This window comes from Rhipicephalus microplus, chromosome 7, assembly GCF_043290135.1.
Source record: "Rhipicephalus microplus isolate Deutch F79 chromosome 7, USDA_Rmic, whole genome shotgun sequence".
In the NCBI taxonomy this organism is placed as follows: Eukaryota; Metazoa; Arthropoda; class Arachnida; order Ixodida; family Ixodidae; genus Rhipicephalus; species Rhipicephalus microplus.
Window position 1 is genome coordinate 139,550,984 of NC_134706.1, and position 24,508 is coordinate 139,575,491.

The window sequence follows — 24,508 nt, forward strand, 5'->3', positions numbered from 1 at the left end:
GTCCATCATCGCACCTCTGACTAGTCTGCTTTCCAACAGCAAAGGTATATCTGCATGGTCACCTGCATGTGACGACGCATTTCACCAGCTACGCCGCCTGCTGACCTCGCCACCTATTCTTTGCCACTACGACCCCACTGCTGCCACAAAAATTCACACTGATGCAAGTGGCGTTGGTCTTGGCGCAGTTTTGGCACAACGAAAAGGCACCCAAACCGAATACGTAGTCGCTTATGCAAGTCGCGCTCTTAAGAAGGCTGAATTGAATTATTCCGTGACAGAGAAGGAGTGTTTGGCCATAATCTGGGCGCTTACGAAGTTTCGCCCGTACCTTTACGGCCGTCCTTTCGACGTGGTCACAGACCACCCCGCTTTATGTTGGCTGTCCACCTTGAAAGACCCGTCCGGACGTCTGGGGCGTTGGGCACATCGATTGCAGGAATACGACATCCGTGTCGTATATCGTTCCGGTGGCAAGCATGCGGACGCCGATACACTTTCCCGATCGCCATTAACACCAGATGTGGCTTCTCTGTCACCCCCTTTTACCACCTTGTCACCACTCGACACCACTGACATGCTTTCGAAGCAGCGTAAAGACCCATACCTAGCCTTGTTAGTCGACTACCTTACCGATCCGTCTACTATCCCTTCCACGAGATTGCTACGCCGGCAAGCAGCCCACTTTTCCTTACGAGACAACATTCTGTACCGCAGCAACTACATGCCTGGTGGTCGGAAGTAGCTCCTTGCTGTCCCAACTCATATGCGCTCTGACATCTGCATGAATTTACATGCAGATCCCCAAAGTGCTCACGCAGGTGTCCTGAAAACCTACGAAAGGCTGCGTCAACGATATTACTGGCGAGGAATGTATCGCTTTGTGCAGAAATACGTTCAGTCTTGCACCACTTGCCAACTGAACAAGACACCTCCGCGGCACCTTACTGGCATGTTACAGCCGCTCCCGTGCCCGGCTCGCCCGTTCGACCGCGTGGGTATAGACCTCTATGGCCCCCTCCTATATAGTAGCTCTGGAAACCGGTGAATTATTGTCGGAGTCGATTATCTGACACGCTACGCTGAGACTGCAGCTCTACCAGCAGCGACCGCCCACGAAGTTGCACTCTTCATTCTCCGCAGCTCCATTCTACGCCATGGTGCTCCGCGGAAATTACTAAGTGATAGGGGTCGAGTGTTCCTGTCGGAGGTCATCCAAGCTATCCTCGCTGAATGCAACATTATCCACCGGAAATCTACCGCATACCATCCACAGACAAATAGTCTTACTGAGCGGTTCAACCGCACACTTGGCGACATGCTGAGGATGTACACCTCCTCCGACCACACTGACTGGGACGCTGTATTGCCCTTTGTTACCTTCGCTTATAACACCGCGACGCAAGGGACTACCGGTTTTTTCCCGTTCGTTCTATTGTATGGCCGCGAACCTTCCCACCCACTCGACACTATACTCCCGTACCGCCCTGATGCATCTGAGTGCTCCCCGCTTTCGGAAGTCGCCAGATACGCTGAAGACTGCCGTCAGTTGGCTCGGTCTCTGACAAGTGAGGCTCAAGGTTTACAAAAGACTCGACACGACGACGCTCACCACATAGCTCCTACGTTTCGTGCTGGCTCCCTTGTGTGGCTTTGGGTGCCCCCGCACGTTCCTGGCCTGTCTTCTAAGCTTCTGGTCCGGTACCATGGTCCGTACCGTGTCATTGACGCGACCTCCCCGGTGAATTACATCATCGAGCCATTAACACAATCACCAGATTTGCGCCGTCGAGGACGCGAGACCGTACACGTCGACTGTCTCAAGCCCTACTACGACCCCTTCATTGTGCCTACTCCCTGAGTCGCCAGGATGGCTACCCTTCACCCCGGGGGTATTGTAGTGGAGCATACGCACCAACGCGTATGCGCCTTCGGAAGACAACGAAAAGCCCGTGCTCTGCTTGTGCGAGAGTTTGTGCCGCCTTTGCCAGACTTGCCGTACGCCCACTTTTCCTTGCGACCTCGTTGCGACTTCTCTGCTCGAAGAAACGTCATCACAACAGCTTTGATACGCCCAGGTTGTGTTGTTAAATTTTGCTGCGATTGTGGTCATTGTAAAGTTGCTATCATTTGTACAATAGATTACTCAACTTAACAGAGAGTTCTTATCAAAAAATTTCACTGCTGGAAGTCACTACTAACACCAGACTAGAATAGTTGCAAATTATGAGTTTTATAAAACAAGTACAGTCAAACCTCATTTATAACAAGCTGACATCTTACACAAAAATAAGTTCGTTGTATCTGAAAATTCGTTGCAAAAGTATGTTCCTAACAATGTATTTTTTGCAAGACTATCCTTCATTTATTTGTTATAACTGATATTTAGTTATATCAAGGTCTGAGCATACCGTATTTACGTGCATGATTTGCGCACCCTTAATATTTTACCAGATTTTCGAAAAAAAAAAAAGAACTAACATATATCGTGCTCCTTAACCCACCCGAGCCCGCTTGCCGGCGCGCACCTTTGGACATTTCGATGCTTTGGCCGAGTGTGTGCTTCGCCGAGCAGACGAGCGCAGTCAAACAGGGTGCAAGTGCGAAGTCCCTTCTTCCGAGGACTTCCTCCAAACTAGGGTCTCTAGAATACCGCACCGGAACACAAACCTTCTGACGGGTCGCCAGAACTGCTCGAGCGTTCGCCTTCCCCTATCTGCCAACCTCTACTGCTGCGATAATGGTGAGAATGCACGCTTGCGTCACGACACAGATGACTTTCTGCATCGGAGGCGTGGGAAAGCCTGTCGCGCCAACTGTTCCCCTTGTTCTCTGCGTTCCCGCTGCAACGCATGCTCGGTCGATTTTGGAAGTTTAGGTTTCTCCATCCAGTCGATGCGTCTTGACAGTTCTCTTGCGATGTGCTACAGTAATTATATAAGGCGAAATTGAAGCTCAATGTTGTAAATTTCCCCCACGAAACCGGAAGCGTGCTGCTTCAAAGCACTTCAAATACTTCAACGTGACGGCTGGCGCGATCGGTTTATGAAAAAGCAGAAGAGTGGCGCAAGTTTCCAGCCATTGAAGAAGGCCTTTTCAATTGTGTTTGGATGCTTAGTTCTTCCGGTATCGCCGTGTCGTGGGACCTAGTTTCTCCAAGCATTGTCGAAAGAGCTTTAAAAAAGATGGGGCGTTCAAACGCGCTCGACGGAACCAGGGACGATGCTCTATGGGAGGATGGTGGCAACGGCCGCGACGATCACTCTCAATTGGACTTCGTGATCAGTGATTCCCACTAGACCGCGCGTGACTGGACCTGACTGGTTAAAGTGCTTGCTAATTCTTTCAAAAGTAACAAGTAGCTCTTGTTTGTGCTCCAATTTATTTCTTCTTTTTTAAAATGTATATGTACTGCGAACGTTAGAACTGTGACACAATATTTGGTATGCGCTCGACAAATCCCTGCATAATTTGCACAACCCCTTCTTGGCACCCTAAAATCACGAAAAAGTGAGCAAATTATGCAAGTAAACGCGGTATTATAATTCCCCCCCATTTTTATTATTGCGTTGGCAAGTTGTATGAAGTTTTGACTTGCGTGCTGGCAACTTGTAAAAGTGAACAGAAGCCAAAGCATACTATTCATTCGAATGCCATTTGCACTATTGCAGAGCATAGATTTCAAGGCGAGCAGGAGTCTTCGGGTAGCATTCTGCTGGATGGAAATCGCCATCTGGCAAGCCTGCATATCTGTTCTCAAAAACCATCGGCACACTTTCTGTCAAGAGTGCCAAGTCGCACTGATAATTTTCCACCACTCTTTCACTAGAAAGTATACTCTCGTGCAACGACAAGTGCAAGTAAAGCCCTTTTGTTTGTTGAGGGGCTAGAACCACATGACCTGTTCAAAACTCTATTCTCGTGAAAAGCCTGAATTCGCAACAAGTACACTCAAATCTCATCATAACAAAGATAGATCTTATACCAAAATAATTTCGTAATTACTGAAAATTTGTTATAACATAAATTCCTGGCACTATTCAATACTTACTTCGTTATAACCGATATTTTATTACATCCATGTTCATTATATCGATGTTTAAGTGAAGGAGAGACTCCATGAGCTATCTTTTTTTTTTTACTGGGCTGGTGTAGTACTAACTCTGATGGTCACCCAGGCGAAGATGTTTCTGGTTCACCATGTGACACGGTGCATTTTTTGGACATACAATGTCACTAGTTGATGCTAACTGAAGAAGGCAGGAAAGGCACCGCCCAGACGGCGGAAACACGGCAGCCAATCACATCTACGACTAAATGGTCCCGCTCCTGTTCTTATGCATGTTTTTTTGAGTGCTTGTGCAGACTCGTGCACATCCTCCTTCTAGATGATAATACTGTCGCCTTCTGGAATTGTACCAGACTACAGTTCTGTAGAGATGGCACCTGCTTCGGGTTACACAGAGCACAATAAAGGTATCTAGCAAACAGGAACGTGAAAGCATGGGTACGCACCTTGCGTGGACAGAATAGATGCAAAACAGGATAGCAGTGTGCGTGACTCTGGCAGAATACGGTTGGTGCTAACCCCGGTTAAATGAGTTAACCATGGTTAAGCTTTCTGCAGGGGTGCAACAGCCGAAATGCAATTTGGAGCAATTTTCGGAGCAGCAAAATGTTACTATTGGAGCACTAAAATCTAAATTTAGAGCAAGTTACAGTGAAAAAAACCATACATTTTTCTTCCGTCATGACATACGAAACTTAGAGCAGTGTAAATAAGAAGGCTTACATCCTGAAAAAGAAATGTATAAACTATTCAACATCAACTAAATCGTGCAGTGTTAGCATGAGCACTGTTATTTCAATGAAAGTAGTATTTTGAACCACCCCACTGAGCAAACAGTGATAAAGTCTATATTAGCATTTTCTGCACCTATGAACTCATTTGGTAGACTCTGCCAAGCTCGTCGCCTTAAAATTTGGGAGATTTGTGAAACCGATGATCAGGGGTGGCGGGGAAAAAAAATGGCATACAATTTAGTTTGTCTTTTAGGGAAGCAGAAATGTCACAAACTGCTCCATGTAAGTGCCAGTAGCTTATTTAGATGCCAGCTATTATACTGGTACTCAGAATTATGCGGCGCACAAACGCATGAGTAACCTAGCAATATGTGCAGTGCCCCGTGAATAGTGCTAACAGCCCCTTTCAAATCTCAATACGCTTTTCCACTGGGCACCGTTGTACTGCAGCGAAGGCGGCATTCTCTGCACGAGTTAGAACTAAATCCAAGAAATTAATTTTCTAACCGCTACACCCCCCCCCCCCCTTTCCCACCTTTTTTTTTTTCTTTTACCGGGGGGGGGGGGGTTAGGTGCCACTTCCGCTCCCTTGCAAAGCGCTTTCGACCTGGTAAAGTAACAACGGCACGTGCCTGTTGGCCCGGCGGTGGTACCGAATATCTACCGCCAGGACCATGGCCGGGATGACGCAAATAAAAAAAAAAAATGTTTTATGCGCCGCTGCTAAGGCAATCGATCCAGTCGCTGGAAACGCCGGCGTTCGCAGTACGTCGACCTTGTTCACGCGAGGGAAACGTGACATACACTTCCAAATTTAGTTTTTAACAAGCCATAGCCGCATTTCCAGGCTAGGAAATTTATATTTCCCGTGAAGCGTTGGTGGCAACAACAAAGCATTGTTGTCTTGAAGTTCCAACATCCTGCCAATAGGTATCCGCTACGATCAATGGACCGATGGGCGCGCAGCATTGTTACTTTATCTGGTCATATTTTAAGTACATTCAAGGCACTCAAGTTAAGGTCCGTGCGCTTTGATGAATGGTGCAAACTGCAGATGGCCGACGTGGCCTGCATTTTTCGCCGAAATTAACGCACCCGACAAAATTTCGAGGCTGGCTGGGCGTTTCGGTGCAGCTTGGCGTGACAATCAAAAATTGCATCAAATTTGCGCAATTGGCACACCTGTTGCACCCCTGTTTCTCACCACAGCCACTTCAGACATGGCTGTGGTGATTTGACCGCTTGAGCAGAATAAAAAATCATCAATTGGTTTTTTAAGACCATTTTCCAGTCTTTAAGAAATGCGAAAAATCAAGCTGTTCACAGTATAGCACACAATGACAACGTTAGGCGCAGTTTGTCTTGGCTATTTTGAGCCTCGACATACAGCTCCCGGCCACACAACGAGCCAGAGTGGCGGTTAGGCATGGCCTAACTGCGTTCCCTCTGTGAAAGATTGTACTCTTTCTCACTTCAGTGAAGTTGTTTCTTTCTCTCTCTTGGCTAAAGTGTTTGTTGTATGCGGGTGTACCGAGATGTCACATTCAGTGAGAGAACCTTAGGTAGTAAGTTTGGTTGCTGAAACTCGACATACACCCTTTGGTGCAGGTTGGGCGCAGACTCGTTAAAATTTGAGGAAACGCAGCAAGATATAGCAGCCAAGGCACTTTGGTGCATTTTGGCACAGCGGTAGCATCACTGATATGGTTACCTAACAATTCTGCAGTTAGTGTCAAGCATCATTTCGCCCCAACTTTCAGTTCACATGTGGATTATTGCCACGAAATTAAGAATGCACAGACACAGGGGCACCTACACAAGCATTGTACCGCATTTCCCGCCTTGGAAGAGACGACGTGTCAGAAGTGACTTGTGCAGTCATTATTATAATGTCCTCCATACTCCGTTTCCCACATCAGGTGCAATGCTGCGGAAGCTATGCAGGGGCGGCGCCAGGATGTTTTTACTGGGGGGGGGGCAACCACGAAAAGTGAGTTCCTCCGGGGGGGGGGGGGGGGGGGGGGCAAGCTAGCTCTGCTCCTACTAGGTTTTCAATATATGCTTCCGGGCACTTGGGTGGGCATAGGGGGGGCAGGCGAGAATTTTGGGGGGGCTCCAGCCCACCCTTGCCTCCCCCTGGCGTCGCCCCTGCAAGTAGTTCGGTGAGCAACACTTATCACTCCGCACATATTGTGGTCGGCTCTTGTCATAGTAAACGTTAATGTGGGCGAGCAAGTGCTTCCCCATGACGCATTGCGACCACCTGCAAAACAAAACACTGAAGAATGAAAAGGTGAAGACATTAACTAATCCAGCCATGTGGTAAGAACCATACACTGGGGTTTGCTTACTTGTAATGTACAAAACATCCTCATTTAATATAGAGCCTTAAAATGAGAACAAAAAATCTATTTTGAGTAGGAATGACACTGAACTACTTCTTGATTCGAATGCATCAATTGAAAGAAGTCTTGCTAGCCTCCACAGTATTGCACCTGATGTGTGATACAGAATGTAGTTCACAAAGTAATCACTATATTTTTGACACAAGCCGGCTAGAGCGAGTGTTACACCGGGTTTCTCTACCTGTTGGGTCTTGGGCCTCTTGCGTGGCTGTGAGGAGCCCACGCTGCTAGTGCTGCTCTGGTTGGTGGCGTCGCTGCAGCTGCCGGGGGTCGGCGTCTGACGTGGTGGTGGCTGTTGCTGCAGCTGTAACTGCTGCTGTTGTTGTTGCTGCTGTTGTTGTTGCTGTTGCTGCTGTGGTTGTTGTTGCTGCTGTTGCTGAGGCTGTGGTTGCTGGAGCTGCTGCTGCTGCACCGTACTGCTGGCAGTAGGGGCAGCCGCCCCAGAGAAGGAGGTGGGCATGGTCGGTGTGGCTGTGCTTGCGACCTGGTGGCTGCCGCCGCTGTTCGACGTTGCGCCAGAAGACGGCACCGACACGCACGCGGTAGCAGCCGGGGTCGCCGGCCCGCTGCTGCCATTGTTCTCGTCTCCACCGTGCTTGCGAACGCGTTGGTTGCGGTTGAGAGCCTGCGTACGAACGAGCAGTTGAATGGGATATGCAAACCAGAGGGATGAACTCTGAACTACACATAGATGGTTGAGTGCTTTACTTGAGTGCTTTACATCAGATCCGAAGCAAATGTGCTTCAATTCACTTCGTAAATTAAACACTCTCACCTCCTCCCTGAACATAAACCTCACCTTGCCTTTAACCTCCATTTCATCTCACACTGATCATTGCTATAGATTTGGAGTTTTTCAAGCCTGCCCTAGGACCTGTTACAGGTATTTTATTCTTAGGACAAATCAATGACCTGAATCCTTAAAGAGACTGACAACCAATTTTCATGCTACACATTTTCTTTATTGTAACAAAAAGCTTAGTGGTCAGAGTGCCTAATAACTTAATACTTTTACGTAAAACACTGAAATATTCATAATGAAAATTCTCCACTTGCGACAAATATGAAGTAGTACACAACACATGGTGCAAACAGCTAGATGCGAGCGTGGCAGCAGTTCACGTTTGTGCTCTGTGGTTTGGTGCACATGCATGCACTCTGGGCACGTGTGCTGAGGCTTGACATATTGCATTATTGCCGTGAAGGCAGCGCCGCATCTTATTGTGCAACAATTTTTACTTTGTAAGCAGCACAGAATAGAGCTGGGATGAATAATAATACAGACACTCTAATTTTGAGGTATTAGTTTGGTGCGGATGAAAGCATCAGACTACGAGCAGCAACGTGAGCGACTCCATAATGTAGCTTCAAGGTTCTTGCGTTAGGCTGCACAATATACTGCTTACTTTGTGACTTATAATGCGATTTAAAAACTTAAATCCTACTACAATCAAGAAAAGTGTGCTTGAGTCGGTCACTCTTAATGCACGGTCATTTCATTTCCATCAGGATATAATCATGCACTCTGAATAGTTGCCAGCCTTTTTGAGCGAGCCCTTTAGCAGCAAAGTTGTTGAAGCTGGCAGTAAGATGTCCATTAACAAAAAAAAAAAAAATTATGCCGTATGTTGCCATAATTTTTGTGAACACTATCTATGACATTATTCGTCATTTTTGTTACCTGTTACACACCTCTAAGGCGTACCTGTTATACACCAGTACAGACAAGGATTTCAACACATTCAGAGTTGCAAGCTTTACACCTAGTGCAGATTTGCCCATCACTGCCCCTTGGCTGCTGCTTGATCCGCTACGAATGCGGAGTCCAACGGCACGCAGGATCCAACGATTGAATCCCAACGCCGGCGACGATTGTAACCAGCGTGCTTTGCTGAAGCAGCAGCAGCCAAGAGAATTATGGGGCTGTTTGGAAATGGTTGTCTTACTATTAAAAAATAACTGAAATAATATTTAATTTGGTTCAGTTCTAAAATTCACTATTTTACACCCGTATATTCAAGTGTCAAAACCCAAATCTGATTATGAGACACTGTAGCGGGAAACACTAACTAAATAAATAAAGTTGGACTCCTGGTGTACTTTAATAAGTGCCTAAACCTAAATAGAAAAGACTCTTGTCAAACGGAAGCTGAAGGGAGCAATAAAATAGGTTCCGCTTAACAGGAGTTTCACTTACTGAGGGATGAACAGGGAGGCCGAATACAAGTACGAAAACAATATTAAAAGCTGTTGCTCCAGTTAAGTGGCCATTCCATTTAAGTGATTTTTGTTTTACTGTTACTGTATACAAATTTTCAGAATTTCTCCCCCTTTGAAATGTGGCCGCTGCAACCAAAAACTAAGTTTGCATCCCATCCTGATGCCTTGCAACAAAATGCAAAGCAGCAAAATTCTGATAATGAGTACGGATTGCACACTTCATGAGAAAAAATATTTTCAGAAGCTCCCGTGATGCCTTATGTGTTGCCCATAGAGACTACAGAGTTCAGTGGCACAGAATTTGGGCTGCAACATGGCGACCATGGTTGAAGGGGCCCTAAGCCTTCCTTATACAGGGTTATGTGAAACTGGCTTTGGGAACACCTGTAGTTCAGACAGCGTTCATGACACTGACGGTTTTCTATGACAACGCAGCCATGCAGTGTTGGCACAGCTTTGATCATGGGCGGTATGTGGCAACTTATATCAAGCCCGACTGTACATGGCAGCAGCGCTGACTAGTGATCGCTGGTTCACTAGTCAACCCTAGGGGGCATGTACTACTGAACACCAGTGTCACTAACACAGGTCTGCACAAACAGGACTCCCTCAAAGAAACATTTCTCTGCTAAGGGCTCAGCAGGATTTGACTTGCCAAAATCTTGCTCTATCCAGCAAACCTAGATCTGAATACTCACAAAAACTATACTCAGCCAGGTTCACCTACACTTGCTCGGGCTCATGGGCTGCACCGAGCACATGAGCCTGTCAACCCATGGGCAACTAGGGAAGCAAGGCAGTGTTCACTGGTGGATTTTGCTTATATTTCTGTCATATGGGGCACCTTAAAAGCCCTTTGAGGCACTTCACTTCACCGCTAGTGTCATTTGCACACTAACACGCTAGAAAATTTAGTGACACTGGTTGCACTTATCGACGAGTACATTTGCCAAGCTCACGACGGAGTGTCTAGCCTCGATAGCAGTGGCTCGAGAATAAATAAGTTATTATACGAACAGGAGTTCACAACAGTTTTTAGGTAGTATATTCACCGTTAAAAATATCCTAATGAGTGAAAAAAATATATATATATATATATATATATACACACACACACACGTACACACACATGTACACATGTTGATACACAACAGCCAGCACAGCATTGCTGCATAAAAGAGAAAGACGTCGGTTCCTGGTTGTTGATGAACTGTCGCCATCTTGTTCACCGAGCACATAATTTAATAATTAAGTTACTCGTAACATTATTGGTGGAAGTGGACGATTTCCGCACCTTGATGGAAAAGCACAGCAGTCGCAACATCGGGGACTCTTCGGCTACTTCAATTGCCAGTGCCTCATCACCACCGGCCTCTACAGCCGAGTCGACAACCAACATCACCCTGCCACCCCTGTGGAATCTTGGCACTTTCTCCACTGACGGTACCTTCGACGTTGACTCCTGGCTGCACCGGTACAAGCGTGTCAGTGCTACCCACCGCTGGCATCGCACGCTCATGCTCGCCAATACTGGCATGCCGGCGAGCTCATGCTCGCCGGCATGCCATGGGCATGGTTCGAAACCAATGAAGCCGAAATCACAAGCTGGGATCTCTTCAAAACGAAGATCCGTGATCTTTTCGGCGATTCATCTGGTCGTCAGCTCGCTGCCAAGAACTCTCGCCACTCGCGCCCAGACGTCTACTGAATCGTACGTCTCATACAATCTTGACGTCTTGGTGCTTTGTAGCAAGGTCGAGCAGCGCATGTCGGAAGATGAAAAAGTTAATCCCGTCCTGAAAGGCATTGCTGACCATGCCTTCAACCTGCTGGTTTTTAATAATGTCACGAGCGTCGACATGATCCTGACAGAATGCCACTGTCTAGAACAGTCTAAAGCCTGCAGCGTCACCCACGGCATCATGCGCCTGCCGAACACAGTTGCTACTTCCTTTCGCGATGACGCCGTACGCCAATTTCCCCGATATGAACACCTCACTCGCACCATTCGTTGCAAGGTCGAGGCAGCTCAACCAGTGGTTACTCCATTCCCAATGCCTGATCCTTCACCAACCACAATCTCACTGATACAAGCCGTCGTTCGTCAAGAATTATTGAACGTCGGCCTACACCCCGTTCAACCAGTCTACTCTGCCGAGCCTTTTAATCGTCGTCCATCTGCTCCTCGCTTTTGTTCCAACTACTCTCGACAGCGCAATTTGTCCGAATGGCGTACACTGGACGACAAGCCTATATGCTTCAACTGCCGACGCGTCGGTCATATTGCTCGCAACTGTTGCAATCACTGGGCTCCGCCGGCACACTATGGGCCTCCTACCAAGGCCACTTCTGTCCACCAGTTGTCCTCAGCATTCGATTTTGATTCCCCTATGCCAACCACATCCTCTGATGCTGCCGCACCTCTGACGAGACCTCGCTACGCCCGCTCATCATCCCCTGCTCGCCGTCAATCTTGTTCGCCCCCACAACGCCGTCCTGCCTCTCCGACCTATTAACAGTGCCCCCGACCGGGAAACTAGGCAGTGCAACTTCTGGAGGTGGAGCTGCATTGATGACGACCTCTTCAAGAAATCCTCGTGTAACATTACCGAATACCCGGAATCTGGTGAACGTTATGTTAGACAATGTACCTGTGCGTGCGTTGATCGATACCAGCGCGCATGCGTCCATAATGAGTGCTGCTCTTCGTCGCCGCCTAAAGAAGGTTATCACACCCGTCCTGAACCGAGCCGTTCGAGTCGCCGGCGGGGGAACTGCCGCTATTATTGGCATGTGCTCTGCCCGTGTGAATATTGCCGATAAAAGCACTGCTGTTCATTTCACCGTTATAGAAAATCGCCCTCATGATCTAATTCTAGGTATAGATTTTCTAAGTGCTCACTCGGCCCTTATAGATTGTTCAGCCGGCTGTCTTGACCTTGAGATGCCTCTACTTTCTGATCCGACCAACCCACCCCAAAGCCGTCTTTGCTGCATTGATTTCGTACGCCTTCCACATAACCGTGTTACACGCATCGACCCCTTCTCTACGCCACCTATACCTGACGGCGATTACATGGAGGCACCAATTTATGCCATGATGCTTTCGCATGGCGTCGCTGTTCCGCACACTATTTTGACAATTTTTGAAAACCGCACATGCCTTCCTATTGTAAATTTTGCCCTCACTGCCCAAATTCTTCCACAAGCTGTCTCCCTGGCCGAAATTACTGCCCTATAAGACCATACAGTTGAGCCCTTCAGAGTGGATGATTGCTGCCCCTCAGACCATGACCCAACTCTATCACGTTCATCGGGCGTAGACGTTGACCGCATGGTACCACCAGACCTCGCTCCTGATCAAGTGGAAGCCGTCCGTCACGTCCTGGAGTCCTATAGTGACATTTTTTACTTCGCCAGCACAGCCTTAAGCCGAACGAGTGTTGTTATTTATCGCATCAGTAAGGGTGACGCGAGTCCCATTCTCGCGACAGTTTGGATTAGAGTCCGGCCTTCGTTAGGAAAGCCAGACTTTGGTCCAAATTGTCGAAATAAACGCTTTCATTGTTGCTGTTCTCACGGAGGATCTACTTGATTATTTGCAACACTACGGCCACTTTTTCCATCATTGATTGATTAATATGTGGGGTTTAACGTCCTAAAACCACCATATCAATATGAGAGACGCCGAAGTGGAGGGCTCCAAAAATTTAGACCACCTGGGGTTTTTTAACGTGCACTTAAATCTGAGCACACAGGCCTACAGCCATTTTGCCTCCATCAAAGATACAGCCTGGGATTCGATCCCGCGACTTGAGGTTCAGCAGCTCAGTAACTTTTGCTATATATATATATATATATATATATATATATATATATATATATATATATATATATATAAGAGAAAGAAGTGTATACCTAAGGGCTCCTTTTTCCCTGTTTTGACACAATATTAAAAGATCTGACAGTCAAGAAGGCCAAGGAAAGGAAGGTAAAGGGGAAGTTACTAGAGCGAACGGTAATCTAAATGTGAAGAAAGAAAAGTGGGTGAAAAGATAACTTGCCGTGGGCAGGAACCGAACCTGCGACCTTCAAATAACACATTATTCGGAGGGGTGCAACATGCAGTGGTACAACATGCAGGGGTGCAACAGCCAAAATAAAATTTGGAGCAATTTTCGGAGCGGCAGAATCTTACTTTTGAAACATTAAAATGCAAATTTGGAGCAGGTAACGGGAAATGAAACATCTATTTTTTATCATGAAAGACCAAATTTAGACGAAAGAAGGCTTACATTCAGAAAAACAAAGTATGTGCAAGTCACTCAACATCACTTAAATCATGCAGAGTAAATATGAGCATTGCTGTTTCAATAAAACTAGTGTTTCGATCTACCCCAATGAGCAAACAATAATAAAGTTCACATTACCATTTGCCACGTCTGTCAAATCCTTTGACATAATCTGCGAATCAAAATGTAGATCTGCCAACCTGGCGACCTTGAAATTCAAAGAATTCGTGAAACAGAGGAGTAGGGGTGGCGGGGGAAAAAAAAGAGGAAAAAAGATCTTGTGCAGTTTTTTCTTTCTCTTTAGGGCGGCAGAAGTGTTGTAGACTGCTCCAAATGAATATCAGTGTCTTTTTTAGACGTCGACAATCATACTAGCGCTCACAATTATGCGATAGTATACACGCATGAGTAATTGAACGAAATTTGCTGCCTCATGAGTAGTGCTAACATCCCCTTTCAAATCATAATACGGTTTTTAGCAGGACACCGGGGTATTGCAGCAAAGGTAGTTTAAGAAGCGTTGTGCACGGGTTAGAATAGGCCAAGAAATTTTCTAGCACTGCTACGCTCCCCCCCCCCCCACCCCCTTTAAGATGCGGGTTAGGTTTAGGCCACAACATGTCGGCTCGCCTGCAAGGCGTGTTCTACCAGATAAAGTAACAGCGACGCACGCCCATTGGTACGGCGACAGCACCAGATATCTATCGCCAGGACGATGGAACTAATGCAACTTCAAGACAGAATATGTTTTATAGGCCATTGCTATAGCGACCAAAGTGGTCGCTGGCAACACCAGTGTTTGCAGCACGTCAACTCTTTTAGAGCGCAAAAAATGCGATATGCACTTTCAGCTCTAGTTGCTAACATGCCATAGCCGCTTTTGCTCACTATAGTCAGATACAACTTTAGAAGGCAGCGGCATTTTCACCTCAAACGCAGATGCATAGGCGCGCACTTCAGGAGACGTCATAAGCCAGACGGTTGATGACCCTGCCGACACAGAATAGGCTGCCTTCGTTGCTTCCAGCTCAATGCACAAACGACCGATCATTGGCACCAGTGTGACAAGATAGCTCAGCATCCAGCTGCCCGAATGAGCAATTTGAGCTTGTTAACGATACTGAGGGAACAATAGTGTTTCAATTCAGATATGGCAGCACTGAAAGGGCTTCTATGCCACTTCTCAAATCGATCATGATGTGTGAGGGACGTTGTTTATCGGAATACGCGTTTTAGAAACAGTCACAATTTTCTGAGTGGGACTATTTCTTTAGTGGCGGAGTGGATTGGCTGCTGGGCTTCGGTCATCTGGGTGGAGCCTCTTCTGTCTTCATAAGTTGTACCCAACCATAGGAAGTTCACATTTCCTTTGAAGCAATCGTGGCTACGGCAACGCATTTTTGTCTTGAAGTTGCGAGGCCCTGCCAAGAGGTATACGTTGCGGTCAGCGGACTGATGGGCGCACGGCTTTGTTACTTTATCTAGTCGATCACGTTTCACAAGTACCTTGACCTAATGGGACTAAGGTTAGCGTTGGTTAGGTTACCATGGTTTAAGGTTAGAGTCTGCACGCTTGGATTGAGTGATGACCCAAATGCAGGTGGGCAACTTGGCCCCTATTTCTTGCTGAAATTAGAGAAGCTAAGAAATATTTAAGGCTGGCCGGGCACTTTGGCGCAGCGTGGCGCGATTTCAGCAAATTTCATGATTTTGGCGCAGCTGCTGCACCTAGTGGTGTCCGCCGAGGCGGTTTCGACTGGCAGCAGCGGCGCACGCCGTGTAAAATCATCTGCAACAGCATAGAAACCGAAACGACAAATTAAAAAAGCTCTTTACTGTGTCTTTTTTGCTTAATTAGCTGAAATTCAGAGCTTCTAACACAGACAGAAGAAAATGACATATGCGATTACTAGAAAAAAATTGGCAAATATTTCGTAAATGCTGTGTTTTTATGCATGCATATAGAAAATTTGAAAGAAAAAGGGGGGGGGGGGGGTGAGGGGGGATTCTTATTTTAGCTCATGGACAGTGTATTATTAATTTCAGGGGAAGTTTTGACCAACTGCTTAGCGCTCGTCAAATTGCGATTACCGCGGCTGAGATCGAACACGCATCAGAACACTGCGGTACGTATGTTGAATGTATGTTTATTGCTTCCCCAAATGTGCAACATACTTCTTTTTGACACCTTGTTCGCATATGTTTCCCTATATTCATGGCGGTGATCTGCTGGCATATCATTTGAAAGAACGACCAATTCAGCCTTGAAGGACGCCCGCATCAACATGCAAGCTTGGACTAGCAACTCTTTAAAGAAGCAACACGGTTCGAAATAAAAACCAAGACGCACATGCACTCCACGCGATGCAGCTGGTACAGATAAAAAAACTCCGCATGAGACAATCCGATAATAGCTAATTACAAACAAACGCCCATGTGCTGTAAAAACCATAAGTATTTAACACAGAGCATGATACATTCTAAACTACATTGTTCTAAAAAGATGATGAGCCTCTTTTCGTGATAACGCTATGGAATATACACGATCAGGATCATGTTATTTCCTTACTTTTTACATGCTTCAGTCAGTTCCCTCTCGCATTTATTTCATTGCTGGGTATCGTTAAAAGCTGGCGAGCAACCGCACATTTTGCAGTCGAGCAGGCGAGTCTCTTTCCGCTGATGTGACGGACATTTCAAGTTTTTTGAGCATCCCGCCTGGCCTATGCACTCTCCCACAAAACAAGGAATGACTAACGTCTCTGTCCTTCCTTTCCTCCTCTTCCTACATAAAGAAATGGTATGCAATACATATGACAGCTAACAAATTAATGAGCCCTTTTATATGTACAACACTTAGTCAATTACATGGCCAGTAGTGCAACTACTCCTTGATTTTCGGTTTTGATGATCTCACAAAATCGCAAAAGCATTGCATGGCGTCAAGAGTTCGGCAACTGTTTTTCACGCTATGAGAAATTGTGTACTAGTGCTCGCCTCTGTACCCACTTTCACGTGTACCTCAAGTCCTACCTGTTTCTTATTTAGCTTCCTTTTTTTTTTTTTGCTCAACCCTCCAGCCTTTCAACGGATGACTCAATGCTGCAGCTTTTCACCGAAGGCTTTCCAAGTGTTGCCTAATCCCCTCAGTGATGTTGTAGGTATGCGTGACCCCAAAAATCCACCTTTTTACTAATAAAGGTCCTTCAGAACAAAAAGAAATCACAGCATATCCACGGAGTGAATGATGATGAGTGGGGCGAAGCGTCCATCAGCCCGTCTGTCCGTGCGTCCATCTATGCGTCCGTCCGTCTGCCATGCGTCCATTTGTCTGTACATCTTCTAGTCTGTCTGTCCATCTAGTGAACACTAAGTACCGCCATCTCGCGTCCCCTGTGACACATACCCGCTCCGTGCATCCGTCTGCTAGTCTGTCTGTCCGTCCATGCACCCGTCCGTGCGTCCATCTAGTGAACACTCTAAGTACCTCCATCTCCCATCTCGCATCCCGGTGGCTACGTACGACAAAGACAGGATGGACAGACCCATGTCCTAAGGAGCTTCGCGCCTAAAAAAGAGAGGGATAGGAGGAGTTACTGAACAGTACTTTGCCAGTGTCAGAAGGTATTTTCCAGCTTTTTCTTTTGCTTTTTTTGTGAAGTGGAGTAGCATTGAAATTGCACAAATGTACTTGTCGACAGAACACCTTGTTGGGATCGGCCCCGAGTCATGGAGAAGGCGGTGGGCCTGCTGAAGGCCGTCCAAATATGTGTATCTTCCTCCCGACACCGCAACTGCGGCGCTATGCAGAGGCAAGCTGTTCGACGAAGATTACTGCAATGGTTCCTAGCCACTACACCCTGCTTGAAGAGAGCGGTATTAGAGCAGATGACAACCAGCCCCGATGATTGAGCGTGGCAAGCAGCAGTCCTTTTCTTGCTCCAGTAGCACGAGCGTGAGACTTATGACCCCGCTAGATTTTCACATCACGAAGGGGACACATTGGCGTCATAGGTAAAGTGTGGTGGCAACACCTTGTCCAAAATGTCGACTTGTGTGGGCGTGGACTTAATGGAGATGACATCTACGTCTGGTTTCACAGTATGTTCGTCACATAGCAAAATGCTTGTCCTGTAATCTTTCTAAATAAACGTCATGTTTCCTTCAGTATCTTCAAGCTGCCTCTCAATTGTCTTTCCGAATCCCCTGTGCCAGAACGACCGGACACAACACTTCAATGACCTCTAGAACAGCCTATATATCTCTACAGAGTTTAACGCCATTTCGTAATCTGTCATATAAAGGGTTCTGTTTTTATTTGACCGTTTTATCAATTATTCAATTACTCTCATAACGATGGTCTATGGTAAAATACTATGCACAATTCAAATTATCTTTCTAAATGTCTCGAACAACATGCTGAAAGGAGGTTGATCGGTCTGTATAGCTTGTGGACGAATGGTGAAATAGATTACGCGTTGATGAAGTCATTTCGTATATGCGCATGATGGGAAGTTATCGGGAGCAGAGGAAAGGTGTGAGGATGGCTGTTATGTCACTCGCATGGTGATGAACGTGATGATATTTAGCTAAGTATACTTTATAAGAAGCCAACCAAAAGCCCCAAAAAAGTGCTGGACTAACAACTAAATATTTACTGAAGAAAGCCCCCACACGCATGAATCATCAGTGCATGCGTAAACGCACGCATGAATCATCAGCACATGCATAATAGGTTATCTGAGCTTAGAAACGTTGCACGTTTAACAGTACAAGGCCAAGAATTAAGCCTGTCAAGGTGTTGCAAAGAGCGCAATTTCACAAAACGCCGAAATTTCAATGCCACATGCACTTGTTGACAAAAAACAGGTTCACATCACATATGTCACTTTGCCTCTTTCATTAATTTGAAAGGCTTCGCAAGTTTCATGTTAAATGTTATTTCTCAATTCCCTTTTTTTTATGACACCCTGATTTGAAATTAGGGGCGCAGCTACAGCCTTGGCAGTGCAGACGTACGCGAGTTTTGAAATTTCCTTGTCATGAGGCCGTGTCTGCAAAGGTCAGAAGGGCCGATCAGCTTCAATGACAGGCTGTGTAAACACCGCATTCTAATCCCTACAGGTACTGCTGGAAACTCACATCTGCATTGAAAGTGTCATTGGCAAAGGAATAGAAAATAAGCTTGACCGTAAAGTATTTAAAGCCATCAAGATAAAACAAAACATGGCAAAGCGTCATGTGTAAATCATCCATCAGCTTTCCATACAGATAAAGAATTCTTGTTGCTACATAGTGATTGCACGGTGGCGTCGATATTCTAGTGTTTCAGGATAATGTGCTGTTTGTAACACCTTAACACCTGTGCACTGTTAGGGGTGCAACTGTGAAATGACTCAGATAGCCTATTATGCATGCATTGCTGGGTTGTGTGTGGGTGAGCTTTCTGCAATAAACATTGTATTTGAAGTCCAGCGCCTATTCGGTGTGGCTGTTCTCCTTTGCTGTCTTCGTGTCTTTCGCTGGTTTCCTCTTCCGAATATTATGAAGCAACTCGCACAGCAAGTTGTGTTAGTGATGTCCCGTTTCGAACACCATTGTGACAAATCGGCATCTAGATCTAGTTAGTCGAAGATAGAAAACAGGCGAAATAAGGTGCAGATTACTCTATTTGATTTTCTGGCGAGTGCACGACAAAGTAGAGGAAATACAAGACATTACGTACTCCCACACTTTAGTGTTTTACCCACATGCATTCACGTTATGTGCAGTACTTCACATGAAGTTTATGGTGATCTTAATCTCGCCTAACTGTCAACCTTGCTGAGCCTGTCAACTGGATCGTTTTATAGAGCATATTTTATCTGTTGTGTTCGTCTTTTTCTTTCTTCATAAAAGGCTAATTCCTTAACTGACTTTTTCTAAATGAATACACATGCCGCAAACAGCTTCATATGCTTGGAAGCGCTTCTACATTAACTAGCGTCGATATTTCCCTTTGAACTGTAAATTTTCCTTCACTCGCTTTCACAGTCGTATTGATTGTTATTACAATACTGACTTTCCACACCCTTTAATCGTCTATATTATGTGAAAAGGAGTATGTCGACTCAATTGTCGGACAGAATATGTTGGTATATAGTCCTCGCCAAACACCGCCATTGGCGCTGTCGCTGGCCTGTATTTGCTTAATTAAAGTGAGCTCGAAAGTATACCTTCAAATTAGCGTTTATTTTGAGTCCAACACTACCTTCCTACGTTATTAGGAGCACTTAACAAGTTTTTCTGATCCAGTTATTTAACTGTAAATGGCAGGCGAATCCACTGCGAAGCGTTTGCTAGAGGGCAGAATTAAGAAAGGACCAACGATTTACGGGTGACAGAATAAACTGCCAAAGAAAGGCAGTTTTACCAAAAAAATTAATCGTACATAAATGGCGCGCCTGGAGAACACATCGGCGGCGGAGGCGTCAGCGCGTCGATCAGTCGGCGGCAGTGTGTCGATCTCTTGGCGCACACCTCTAGTTGCACCTCTGAACACGGCATTCCACTGCAGCACGTGCGGATGCACACCAGAGTTCGGAAACTGCATGGTCATAGGAAGGTACACTAGCATGTGCAAGCTGTCCGATAGCCAAGGTTTTTCATGTCAAACTAAGGGGCGACACCAGCGTAAGCAAACCATTCGTCACGTTAAGAAAAGTGTTAATCATCTCACATGTGCCTAATCTATTTGCATGTGGGGACTGCTTAATTATAACTTTTCAATTGACAGCTTCCGCCCGTTGTTATCGTGATGAAGGCTTGTAGTTTAAAGTGCCGTGTTTTATTACATATTTTTCTTTACCATATTTTTTCATTTATAAGATGCACTTCTTTCCTGATATGTTCACTGATGTGTCTTATATATGCAATATGCAAAAAGTCATGCGATTATGTGAGACCACTATGTTGACCTTTCATTTGCGATTACGATAAAGTGAGCGCACGTGCATTCATAAAACGATATCTAATCTTGTTATAACAATGAAGCGGATGTGGTTTTAGAGGTCAGCCACTCATTGTTCTAGCACCGTGATGACCACAGAGATCACGGCCACAATAAAAGCCACAACCGTCAAGCTAATTTTTGTATTGTTTAAATTCCTTGTTTTTAAATGAATCCTTCAGCCAATGGAACTGAGGCAATAAATAAAGAAGGGCAGGACAATGTTTAATTCCAACATTGTAGCGCCCGCAATACCACTTATAGAAATGAAAGTACCACGTTGTTATCATCATCATCATCATATTAATAATTAGTTTCCGCGTGAGAGATCGCATCACTCCAATCCTGCATTAGTTGCAGCTTCCATTTGCCATTTAGGTTTTGTATGCATGTGCATAGGTGTGAAACGTACAGCCGGTTCATTGTGTGTTTCTGCCAAACCTCATAATCCCGTAGAGAAAACACCAAAGATGTGCTCCAAAGTGCTTTCAACGCCACGCAAGAGAGTTACCCAGACGTTGACGACAACCCCATGATGCTGCTAACCGGCGCGGAAGAACTTCTGACAGTACACTTAAGGGTGTGGTTTCGAATTATGTCGAATAAATAATGGTTTTTCTGTGCCTCAGAACAGCATTATTAAGTTTTATACTGCTGCTTACAGACATTAAACGCTGTGTGTGACTATGCTTTTCGCAATGAATGTACGGTGCATGCATCGTGTTTTATCATTTTGACGTCAAAAATAGGTGCTTCTTATATATTGGAAAATACAATAGATTGGGTCGAAGCACTTAAACCCTCAGTTGTTAGTCAACGCTGATCCTATGTGTGCCTTTGGCTTGTGTTACGTCTTTCTTGCACTGTTCATACTTTTTGCAACTGTTTTGAATTTCGTGCTGACACTTCAGCACATGAATGTCAGTGAGATGACACAAACTTCAAATTTTGTATGCTTAATTGAAAAATTATGTTGCAATTACTTCAAATAACATCACATCACATTTCAATTACTATAAATACCATCCTCTATCCTAACATCCTCGACTTTCTTGTCTGCTACTATCAAATAATGCAGTGTCGAACAAAGAAAAACAAGCCCTAAACTGCCCCTTGTCTCTGTAAAGGTATTTTTGTTTATATTTCTCTTGCTCGTTCAATGAAGCTTTCTGAAACTTGTGCTGTTGTGGCTATGTGCCCCCTGGGTTAAGAATTCCTAAAATCTTTGCATATCTTCCCACCAGATAGACACTGTCGTCAAATACTAACAAGTCTGACTATTGCCGCCTCATTACACAAGTTGTGAGAGACGTCGACGGACCAACAACACAATGCCGGTGGGACGGAAAGGGCGGCGCACGCACCTCTTCCACGGCAGCCTCCGTCTTTGATCTTTCCTGCTTCCTATTCTTTCTTTTCCAACTTTTCTGGGCTTTGTTTGCAATAAAGAAGTCTTGAAACAAATACCAACATGTTGAGTCGCCTTCCTTTGGAGGCCCCTGCAGCCCAAGCCACCCTGCTTAGCTGATGCACAGTGAAAAGACAGAAGTGATTTGTTTACCAGCTGGAGATAGCAATCAGAGTCAACTACAGAGTTAGGGCATAAGCAATCTTCTATATCTTTGGTTAAAATGTATGATGCATTTAGGGACAAATGATTACGCAGCTTCTACGAGACGTCAGAATCCACGATGTCACAGCAAGCTGGTGGGGGAACTTCATTGGAGCATTACCACCTTCATTTCCTTTTGGAATCTTTTCTCACTTACCAAGTGTCCTCTTGTGGCAAGGTGGTGCTTTTGATCTCGCAAAATGATAATTTACAAACGTGATAAAACTTGTTTTTCTATTTATTAGTGTCCCTGTGAGCGCACGTTACGGGTTCGGCCAAGTACCCGCCTTGAGAAAAGACCCACCTGCATGCGCATGCCTTCCTCAATGCTGTGTGCCAGGGCCTGCGAGTGCTGCCGGTTCAGCTTGGCTAGCACGCGTTCCTGGTGTGCCTCGTACTCGTCCCGGCTCGGGTAGATTTTGGCGATGAGCATGTCGAAGTTGGGGTCCGCCCGCAGCGAGCGTTTGGACACCAGCTTCTTGCGGCAGGTCGGGCACTCCTGCGTGGAGAAATGCACAAAAAAATCACAAGCGAGATGACGTGATCAGGAAAAAAAAAGGAAACTGAATGATAAAAAAACTGATCTTCTTGGTGTCACAAAGCTGCCTGTCAACTTGAAAAACAACAACAACAACAAAAAAACCAAAGGCAGGCGTCTACAATTGTCTGTCATAGTGTGAGAGATAATTGCAGAGCGCACAGATCACAATCTTTTTTTCCATGTCGGTGAATTTGTTTCTAAGGTGCTGATCCAATCTGGGAAAGGTCCACCATGTGATACTAGTTCCCATCTGAAAATGAAATGTTTAGAACTGACACAGCCGCTTTCTTAGCAAACATCTCAAACAATAAAAAAAAGATTGGGAGCACCTAGTGTTTGAGTGAATTTGATGAGGAGGGGCAGACTGATAGTGCAACGCAACCAGAATAATAGAGCTGAACTTAGCACTGACAGCACTCACATTTCTGACTGACATGCAATTCCACCACTGTACAGGAAAACCCTTCAACTCAGTGAATTTAGCCAGCTGCACAAAATTTCATTTGCTTTGTTCTTTTTTGTTCTCAGAACTCAAGATTAAGTGCTCTTGCAGTTGCAATTAAGGATCCCACGTGATGAATTTGCTTGCAATCTTGGTCAGAAATTAGGTTGATATTAATAAACTTCAGCGTATATAAAGGGAAGCCAAAATGAAAGATCTAGCATTAAGATGCCATCAGTGTTTTCAGGAAGGTCATTAAAACACCACAGACCATCAGTGCTCTCTTCTCCATGAAGAGAGCTGTGCACAGATATTGTGTTGTGAACACTTTAAAACACTTTTAGACAGTGACTTTTCACTTCTTGGAGCAGCATTTGGAGCAGGAAAAGTACAACTTTGGAGAAGCCACAAGTGTTTTCTTAGCGGAAAAAACACTAGCTTGGAGCAGTTATTGGTGTTTTAGGAGCAGATTGCGAAATATGCCATACAACTCCTAGAATTCAAAGCATCGCCGAAGTGTAACATAAATATTATTATCGATTATAAAAGATATTTTACAGCCTACAATCAACATAAATTGCAGAAAACGAATGATTAGATTGCTTATCGAATGCCTACGGTATGAGCAATCTCAATCATTTTTACATATCACAGAGATTGAGATTGCCTTACAAAATGCAATCTCAATCATTTTTACATATCACCGAACAGTCTGCATGTCAAACTGAAAATAGCTAAATGGTCTGAAAGTGTAACGTGCCAGTTCTTGTTGCATAAATTTGCATATTAACATGCAAGGATCATACTATACTAAGTTTCTTTAGAGCTTGCAAGTTGGTCAGACAGTTAAAGTTGCTCATCTTAATTTTATCAGTGTCATTTTAGAGTAGGTTCGGAGAAGTTGGCAACAAAAACCACAATTTGTAGCAGTATGAAGTAGCATTTCTCATTTGGAAATGTTTGGAGCGACCGGAGCAACACTTCCATAACTGCCTTTAAATGACTTTTCTACATAAGAAATGATTGCTAAGAAAAATTGTCCATTGCCACTGTTATGACAAATTTGGAAACGAAAAGTGGGGTAAGCCAGCATTGTACCAAAAGAGAACTTGCGAGCGAAAGTTCCACCAGAGAGCATAATAAAACGATTTGAATAAAGTGGTGAACTCTTGCCAAGAGCAGTCATAGATGATGAGTAAGCTTCA

At 45.2% G+C, this 24,508-nt stretch overlaps 1 protein-coding gene across 2 annotated transcripts in view; it reads right to left on the bottom strand.

Annotated features, from left to right (window-relative positions):
- The window catches only part of Sce (E3 ubiquitin-protein ligase Sce), a 42,265-nt gene that overhangs the window by 12,825 nt on the left and 4,932 nt on the right, over window positions 1–24,508 (bottom strand). For both annotated transcript variants that reach the window (XR_005110811.2, XM_037430605.2), the window contains exons 2-3: window positions 22,625–22,819; window positions 7,390–7,833 (exon numbers count right to left, since the gene is read on the bottom strand). Coding sequence is in view for 1 of the 2 variants with exons in the window: in XM_037430605.2 (XP_037286502.2) it covers window positions 7,390–7,833; window positions 22,625–22,819 (639 nt within the window). In the remaining variant the exon portion in view is untranslated. The remainder of the gene's footprint in view (window positions 1–7,389; window positions 7,834–22,624; window positions 22,820–24,508) is intronic.